At 37.5% G+C, this 9191-nt stretch overlaps 1 protein-coding gene across 6 annotated transcripts; it reads right to left on the bottom strand.

Annotated features, from left to right (window-relative positions):
- Window positions 1-3567: 3567 nt before the first annotated feature.
- Window positions 3568-8724, bottom strand: LOC107768114 (BTB/POZ domain-containing protein At3g05675-like). 6 transcript variants are annotated; one of them, XM_075233573.1, is made up of 5 exons: window positions 8575-8724; window positions 8034-8276; window positions 7626-7721; window positions 5811-5866; window positions 3568-5050 (listed from the first exon to the last, which is right to left on the bottom strand). In XM_075233573.1, exons 4-5 carry the CDS (start codon window positions 5820-5822, stop codon window positions 3749-3751), a joined length of 1314 nt encoding a protein of 437 aa, XP_075089674.1. In that variant the 5' UTR covers window positions 5823-5866; window positions 7626-7721; window positions 8034-8276; window positions 8575-8724; the 3' UTR covers window positions 3568-3748. The 6 variants fall into 6 exon arrangements, with proteins under 6 accessions (XP_075089674.1, XP_016442712.2, XP_016442716.2 ...); XM_016587226.2 differs by having other exon boundaries at window positions 7626-7708; window positions 8575-8714; XM_016587230.2 differs by having other exon boundaries at window positions 8158-8276; window positions 8575-8714.
- Between the last annotated feature and the right edge of the window lie 467 nt (window positions 8725-9191).

The following is a 9191-nucleotide window of genomic DNA, read 5'->3' as shown; positions in this document are numbered from 1 at the left end:
ATTAATAAGGCAAAATCAGCAATCTATATGGATCATTCAACAAGTTTAGAGGTTTTGAACAAGGTGCAAAGAGTGACTGGAATCGGCAAGTAGGAATTTTCTTTCACTTACCTAGGCTGTCTAATTTTTTATGCTAGAAGGAAAATGGACTACTATCAGGGGCTTGTTAACAAAGTGCTTGACAAGCTTCAATCATGGAAGGTAAACTTCTATCAATTGGTAGTCGGGCTGTATTGATCTCACATGTTCTTTAAAGCATGCCAATACATTTATTGTCAGTTGTGAACCCTTCATCCTTTGTTATTAATAAACTTCATAAATTATTTGCTCGTTTCTTCTGGAGTAATTCAGTAGGAGGAAGAGCTAAATATTGGGCATCATGGGACACATTATGCTTGCCACAAAAAGAAGGAGGGGTTGGATTTAGATCGTTACATTATGTGTCTAAAGCCTTATTTTGTAAACTATGGTAGAACTTTAGAATAAAGCCTACTTTGTGGAGCTCATTAATGTGTCAAAAATATTACAAAAAGTTGAATGCATTGGTGGTTCCTTGTAGAAATGGATCTCATGTGTGGAGAAAGATTCTTGAATGTAGGGATGAGATTGAACACAAAATAATATGGCAGCCAAGGATGGGTTCTTCACTGTTTTGGTTTGATAACTGGACAGGCTTGGGATCTTTGTACTTTGTTACTCCTCCAGACTTCTATTGTGATGAATCTATCCACAACGTATATGATGTGATAGTAGATGGCTCGTGGGATGAAGGTAGGCTACTGGATATTCTTCCTCAAGAGCTAGCACTTCATGTAATTGAGAACATCAAACCTCCTGTACTACATAATGAATTGGATAGACCATACTGGACGTTGGATACTAGGGGCAACTTCGCTGTTAAAACTGCCAGGGACTATATTAGAAGGAGAAGAGATTCTAGTGTTGCTTACAAAAACATATGGGTGAGAGGTTTGCCTTTTAAGATTGCTTTCTTCATGTGGAAGGTTTGGAAAGGCAAGTTACCTTTTGATGACTATTTTAGAAGACTAAGATCAGAATAAGGTAAAACTTGAAAATAATTTCATGCCATCCAAATGTTGGTGTTGTATTAATCCATCAGAGGAAACAATGTCACATGTACTATTTAGATCATATGCAGCTAAGACAGTGTGGCGGTACTTTCTCTCAAATGCAGGCATTAATATAGAAGGATTTTCGATGCAGCAGACAGTTCTAAAATGTTGGGCAGCTCAGGTGGTACCTAGATTAAAGCCTATATTCCAGGCTTTGCCTTCGATTATAGTGTAGGAACTTTGAAAAATAAGGAATAGCTATAAGCATGGAGAGGCAGTGAAAGTAAGTAGGGTGATCTACCAGATCTCATCTACACTACAAGATCTGGTAAGCCTAAGAAAACCAAGTTTACAAAATATTCCTCATAAATGGCCAGATTTATTACATGTAATGGAGCATTACATGCCAAAGTTGAAGGTGACGAAAGTCTGATGGGAATTATCTGAACAAGGTTTGGTAAAGGTGAATACTGATGGGGCATCAAGGGGAAATCCGGGAAGGAGTTCTTGAGGTTTTGTGTTGAGAGATGAATATGGTGATATTCTGCATGCACAAGGAAAGGAGATCCATGAAGGGACGAACATTGAAGCTGAAGCTATGGCTATGCTAGAAGCACTGAAGTACTGTGTGCAATATGGTTACACACACCTTATGCTCCAAACTGATTCCATGATGTTGAAGAATGTGGTGGAGGGGATTTGGGTTGTACCATGGATAATTGCAACACAAGTAGAGGAGATCAAAGGCACTATGGGGAGATGCAGCATAAGGATATCACATATTATGAGAGAGGGTAATAAACTGGCTGATTACTTAGCCAACTATGCTTTGGATAGAGGTAATTTTGAGGCTGACTGTTTCACACAATTGTAGGTACAAGGTCAAAGATTGGTGAATGATGATAAATTACAATATCCCTATTTGAGAGTGAAGGTTGCGAAGAACTAGGAGGAATGGAGGATAGGAGTGTAAGAAGAAGGGGAAGCAGCCATGATCATCATCCTCAAATCTGTACAGAGGAGAGGGTGATGATTCTGTTTTTCACTAACTCTGTTTGTTTTTTTGCAGGAAATGTTATTGTATCCTTGCCTTACTACTTAATACAAATTCAATGGGTGGTATTAATATCTAGTGCTCATTCCCTTGAAGAAGTCTTAGTAGTAGGCATAAGCATGGAAGCAAGGAGGAACTCCAGTATACTAGGGTCGACTTACAGTCATCGAAAGATGGCTTTTGACATCCAGCACCCTAGTGCTTCAATCCTTCATCTGAACACCAGTAATTTCACCATGAAGTTACAAGAAAAGGATTCACAATACTGGAGTTATAACACAAGAATGCGCGGGAGTTTAATCGCGACAATCATGTCATTTATGGTGACTTGGGCTTTTGGCATTAAAAAATGGGATCAATGGTTGCATTGTGGAGTAAAACCCCAATGTATTTCAGTCACTCTATATCCCAGGAATGGTGCCAAACAAATGTTTCGATAGATCACTGCTGGAGTCCTCACAATTTTCTCACCAACCAGTGCATGCCCATTCTCGTGCACAATTACTGGGCACTTGAAGCAATGAGCAATGCGTGTGATTTTACTAATCCTTATAATAATGCAGGTAATCTACTGGATTCTAGACATCAAGAGGCAGGAATTATAGGGTGTGTTTGGGCTGTAAAATGCAAAATTATGCAAGGAGGAGAAGAAACGCATCAAGGATACGGCAAGACAGTGAAGGGTATGCTACTGGACACTACACAATTTGGGGATGATCACATGAGCTCCATAGACAAGGAAGATACAACTAGAGCCTTGGAAGGAAAACTAATGGCTACACAACTGGATTCAATCTCGTATCCAGCTCTGAATAAGGAGTATGAACGAAATTCAAACATGCGATTCAATTGGGATGGTATAGCATGGCTAGTTTATTTCCTTTTTAGATTATATTATAATTTGTACTATCACTGTTGAGTACTATACTCAACTTTGATAATAGGAGCTATGTGACCGTCAAAGTTTATTTCTTTCGTCTTGTAAGACCTCCTGCCATTTTGTTCTCTTTATTTTTAGATATATGATTTTAATTTATATATATATATATATATATATAAAAACTAGCCCTAGGCGCTTGCCTAGCGGATTGCCAAAAAAAAAAAAAGTTTTGTACTTAGGTAAAATTTATAAAATAAATGCCAAGTGTAGAAGGACATAACAACATAGCAACTGAAAATCAATCGTTTTATTGTCAGTGTATCACTTGGCGTCCTTTTCTGGTTCTAATTTAATCCTCTAAAATTCAATCTTACAGTACAACTAGAATGAAAACAGCCGAAGACAAGTAAAAGTGGTCAATGTTCATTGGAAAACGACTGACTCGAAAGACTTGCAACAATTTCGAGCACTCACATAAGGGTAGAGAATAACCATCTGTCAAGAGTAAGCTTTCAGTCTAAGAACTTAAGTTGTCGTCAATCATTAGTTATGCAACCATCTTGCTGAGAAAGATTGACATACTTCATAGAAAATTATTAAGCAAAAAACATTGCGAGGGAGACAAAAATGAGAAGGTGATTTTACAGAACCTAGACCATTTTAAGACGTCTTACCAGTTCAGCATATAATCAGTTATACAACCTAAATCCTAGAATTGGCTAAAAAAGAAAAACAGACAAGTCATACTGTCTTAGCTGTATTGTGCTCTTCCCCAAGTGCTGCCAGCCTTCGCTTGGAAACCTTGGACCTGTAACACCACACTTCAAATGCCTCGGTGAGGTCTGGATATCGAATCTGCTGATTTTTCAACCACTCAGTTAAAATCTCTGCCTGATCAACTGATGGCAATGCAAGTATAATGGAAACAAATGCCGACTCCAAGGATTGCCATAACTCACTATCAACTTTTATTGTGAGATCATCCTCAGTTTCCGAATCAACTAAAGGCTTCATGGATCGGACAAAAGGAAGCCAGAGCTTCACCATGTGAAGTCGTTTTACAGTAGGTAACGCAACTATGCCATATCCTACTGCCTCTAATACTTTTGCCGTCACCTCAAGAACCTTCAGCTTTGTTTTTAGAATTTGATTTTCTGATTCTTTTTGTTGAAAAATTATAACTAGTTTCATTGACAACTCTGTCCAGCTGCAAACAAAATCTCTCATAATTTCCAGCTTTCCTAATATCTGACATGCCCATGACAAATCTGTTAAACAGGAATGCAATGATTGCAATTTCCCAGCATCTGAAATTGATTCTTGGAGATCACACAGTAGAGATTCTACGAGGTTGTTAAATCTATCAAACAGCCTGTTGGCACATCGTATGACTTCTAGCTTTATTTCTTCATCGGCAGTCAGTAAAGGAGCATCATCATCCTCAGTAAGCAGGTATTCAAGCTGTTCTTGAGCAGTGGTTTTCAGATCATTCAAAGGAGAAGGAGGTGATGATGTAGCAAATTGAAGGGCCGCTAGAAAAATCTTCATTACTGCAGTAGGATTGACTGGTTGGAGACGAGCAAGTACTGGTTCCACTTTAGATCCCATGCCTGGTATAGTATTTAATAGCTCCTCCTCTTCAGCTTCCTCCCATGGGACTGCTTCCAAATAATCCACACACACTGCAATAATTCTTGGGCATCCAAACTTGACAGCAACCCGCAAAATGCCAAGGGCATTCCTGACACCGTGGCAAATTTCAGTCATTAAACTATCTGCAATGACATAGAAGAGTCGAAGGACATTGACATGGTAGTCCAAATCAGGTTCTTCACAGTAAACCTCAACACAATTGCGCGAGTCAAGAATCTGACATGTTGGCCAACTATCTGATAACCGATCAGCAAAATATTTGCTCTCTTCGACAAGAATATGTGAATGGCAGTAAAGCCAATCATCACGGCCATCCTGCGTTCTAAGCCTTACGACAACATCACTGGTTGGTCTATCTCCAATCTTGCTTGGTGTCTTTGATTCATTAGGCTGCAATGGGGAATGTTATAGGTCAGAAAATGTGATAAATTATTGGCAACATTAAACAGCTAAATCAATAAAAGAAAAGCATGATGTCAACTTCTATGATGCCTGGAAATGATTAATGTTCATACTTTAATCCTTATTAGCATAGGAGAGTGAATGCAACCGTAGGAGCAGCCAAAGAAGTAGATGCAAGAATCGACGTTTTGAAACAAATTCATGGCCATGTCCCTTGAGGCAACGGAAGACCTAACTGCCCTGAGGCCTCCAGGTGGAGGCTAAACCTTGAGCTTTCCTCCCCGTCATAGAAAAGAGGAATTTAGACAGGTATATTATTCAATAGTTAAAATGAGTCTATGCCATGTGTACACATTAAGAGGAAATGGAATCTGTCTAAAATTTTACATAACAAAATATGAGGGGAATAAAGTAAATATTTTCCAACTTCTCAGGAATCTCATTTTTTGACTCTTTTAATCTTTTTGAATTATTAAAGCACTTCCAAGTTAAAAGATAAGAAAATGTTCGCACTCAAAACGCAGACCCTATTGGCAGTGCCTTGCCTGGCCAAAGGTGGGTTGCCTCAGCTTAAGCTTTTGCCTTTCAAATCACCAGAAATATCGTGAAATGTTTCCAGGAAAAAAAAAAGCAAGTAAATTGTTGCATTAACTCTTTCCTCTTTATTTCCAGTTTACATGGCTCCGGTGATATGACACAAGCTCCAAAATATATTCTTTTAGTTTTTATACTATGCAAAGACACTTACGGCTATCTCCATTAATGAACAGGACTAATCGGTGTAGCTTCTATGCATTGTCAGACCTGCAAATAGACAAGGACATATGAAATCAGATAAAAAGAAAAGATAGCTGAACAGCTTAAATCAGATTCTGTATTCAGTCAGAGCCTACGCATCCCAACAACTAAAAAGAGTCCAACAGAAATTTCTTTTGATAATTAAATCCTATGGAACTTGTTTTTTCTTTTTCAATAGATAAAAGTCCCAAGAGAAATTAAACAACAAAACTGAAAAAACCAAACCACTTTGTCTGTGAGATGCCCTGTTTGATTAACCGAGAAACACAAATCAACAATAAAAGGTTTAAGAATGTATCTCTCTCTCTCTCTCTCTATATATATATATATATATATATCTTCCGGCAAAATGCCTACGGTTAAAAACCACCGACATGTCAAGATCCAAATATGAATTGGTTCCAGGTCCTGGTCAGAGACCACTGTTGTTCGCGCCGGCGGTCCGACAAAGAGGCGAAGTAGTGGTATCTTTCTTTCCATTACGAACTGCTACCACTTCCTCATGAATTTATCTTGAATCGAGATCTTTTGGCTCAGCTTTATCCCAGTTTGCCGAGGAAGCAACCCCATTTTTCACCTTGAATTGGTCAAAATATGCGGAATTCCTTACTTTTCGTATATATATATATACAAATTAAAAAAATTTCAAATTAAAATTAGATTTGGTTCAATTTGAGTTTTTCGATTCCATCCAACTAATGCACACACCTACTATACACCAAATATATTGGGGGCATTTTGCATATGCATATATATATATATATATATAAATTTCGTATGCAAGCAGCATCGGGCATCAATATATCAAACACATATAAAACACTCAATCGACTGGATTAAGTAGTAAAATAGGTCATAAAAAGGTGGTAGATCAAGTAAGTTTCCAAATGGCGGAAATGGCAATAAGCTTATTTGTATCTACCATCTTTCTCTAAATTGATCAACTTCTCATTTTCAGAAAGGATAGAGCAAGGGCAACCCAATGCAATAAGCTCCCGCTATGTGCGGAGTCCGAGGAAGGGCCAAACCACATTGAGTCTTATTTATGCAGTCTTACCTTGCATTTCTACAAGAGGTTGTTTCCACGGCTTGAACCTGTTACCTCCTAAGTCACACGGTGAGAACTTTTACCACCGCGCCAAGGCTCCCTTCCTAAAAGAAAGAACGTTTCGGAAGCTTATAACACGAAAAACACTAGTGAGATCAACTTTACTCTTCTAACCACAAACTTATTTCGTTTTTCTATTATGAAAATATCATGAAGAGACTGTTGAATCCCACATGCTCTACACTTCTTAACCTCATCTCTTAATACTGGAACAAAGTTAAATTAATGAAAGCATGCTCATTACTGTCATCTTACTTAGTTTAAGGGTGTTGGATCCTCCTCTTACCTTCTACTTTGACCTCTCTTTTCTCAGAAAGTTAAACTGCAATACTAATTTCTGGCATTCTCCGAGGAGTGAGGGCTTGGGAAGAGCAAGAACGTTTAGTTAAAGAGTAAAGACGTCTCATGTCAACAGTTGGCACATGGCGCTAGGTGATCTTTTAGAAGCATACCAGTGCTTTACTCATTAAGCTTACAAAAGTAATTGCACAGTCAATCAAAGTTCTATGGTGTCGCTGCAGCTAATAGGTGTATTTGACAAACAAGTTAGGACACATAAGCGCATAGATGATCAAAATTGACTAAGAAGTTAAGTTAACCATGGGATTGGCAAGTGAAGAATGCAATAAAGCTCCATTCAGGCAATCATACACCAACCTTTGAAGGGCCGCCTCTCCCACAAGTTCCAAGATTTGCTTGGTCATACTATGGATCTTCTGCGTGCATGCCCCACTGCTAAACTACATGAAAGAACTGAATATGGCTTAGTGGAAAAGAAATAAATCCAGAAAAAGAAATTAAAACTCAAAACTAAACTCCGTGCGCATAGCCACCATTATTAATGTAGTTTCTGGCTGGTGCATCACTATAATAATCACTAGTAGGAAATTTGATAGTCATAAATGTTATACTAATCTATGTAAAATGAAGCATTAGCAAATTAATCAACATGGACCTACATTTTTCATTTTAGCACAATACTACTTCCAAAGCAGAAATTTTCAGAGCACTCATGTAAGAAACATTTTCCAATAAAAATAAGTTATAATATTTGATATGCGCTACCTCTAGGACGTTTCTCTATACAGAAGTTGCTATAACGAGATAAAGTAAAAAGCAACTCCATTATCAGAATCTATTCAGCAATTCAGCTACTTAACAAACACTTCCCAGGTAAGGTTCTTTTTACCCTTTATCCAAATGACCCACATTCTCCTTCCCCTCAAGAACCCCATTTTCAAGATTATCAAGCTCCCTTGTTTACTTCCCTTCACTCAGGCACACATACCAAAGTCTTCCAGTAGATATCTGCAAATAATAGATAAAATCAAACACCCACCAACAATCAGATAAATCCAGCATATGTCTACTGAATGTAACAGTTTATTATCAAAAAGTACTAAACTTAAAGGGGGAAAAACCTCAAGACTACTTCATCTTTCAGTCAATAAATCTTGACCAGATAAAACCCATATCTAGAATGTCATGATAAGATTGTCAAAGGATATATACCCATATTCCATTTCCATAGTTATTCTTTGTTTTCATTAATGGAAATTATCTGAACTAAGTGCAGAAATTGTGGATTCTTGTGCGGAGAACCTACCTCTCCTATTCATTATGAGCTGCCCTTCGTTTGTAAAGTAGATTGAGAGTTCTTGCTCTTCAAATTGTCGAAGCAAATAGTACCAACTTGGGGAATTTGGGCATTTGATTCTTGGAACTCTTTTACATTTTTAAACTTAAAGAAAAGATAATTGGAAATCGAGTAGTTGAGTTCACCTTTTTGGAAAGAAAATTTGAGGCATGTAATTCCTGAAAATGTTTAAAAAGGGAATGTAAGTAGCTAAACTATGAATATGATAGATGATTGATAATTATTTTTTTGGGCACATCGCGAAAAATATTTATAATATTTATACATTTTACAAATTGATATCCTCTAAAACACACTAGTTAAATAGAACTATAACATGGATCATATAAACTAGGGGTGGGCATAATACCGATCGAACCGTGAATTTCGATTTTTCGATTTCGTTTTAATCGGTTTTTCGGTCGGTGCACGGTTTTTAAATTATTAATTTTCGATTTTTTGGTGCGGTTTTGGTTTTGGTGTTTCGGTTTTCTGTTTAACCGAAACCCCGAAATTTTGGGTATTAGTTATTACCTATTTTAGGCTGGAACCCAATACCTATTTGAACTTTGAAGCCCAATTTAGTT

Source organism: Nicotiana tabacum, chromosome 2 (genome assembly GCF_000715075.1).
Source record: "Nicotiana tabacum cultivar K326 chromosome 2, ASM71507v2, whole genome shotgun sequence".
NCBI classification, from domain to species: Eukaryota; Viridiplantae; Streptophyta; class Magnoliopsida; order Solanales; family Solanaceae; genus Nicotiana; species Nicotiana tabacum.
This window is presented reverse-complemented; position numbering and strand designations above follow the sequence as displayed.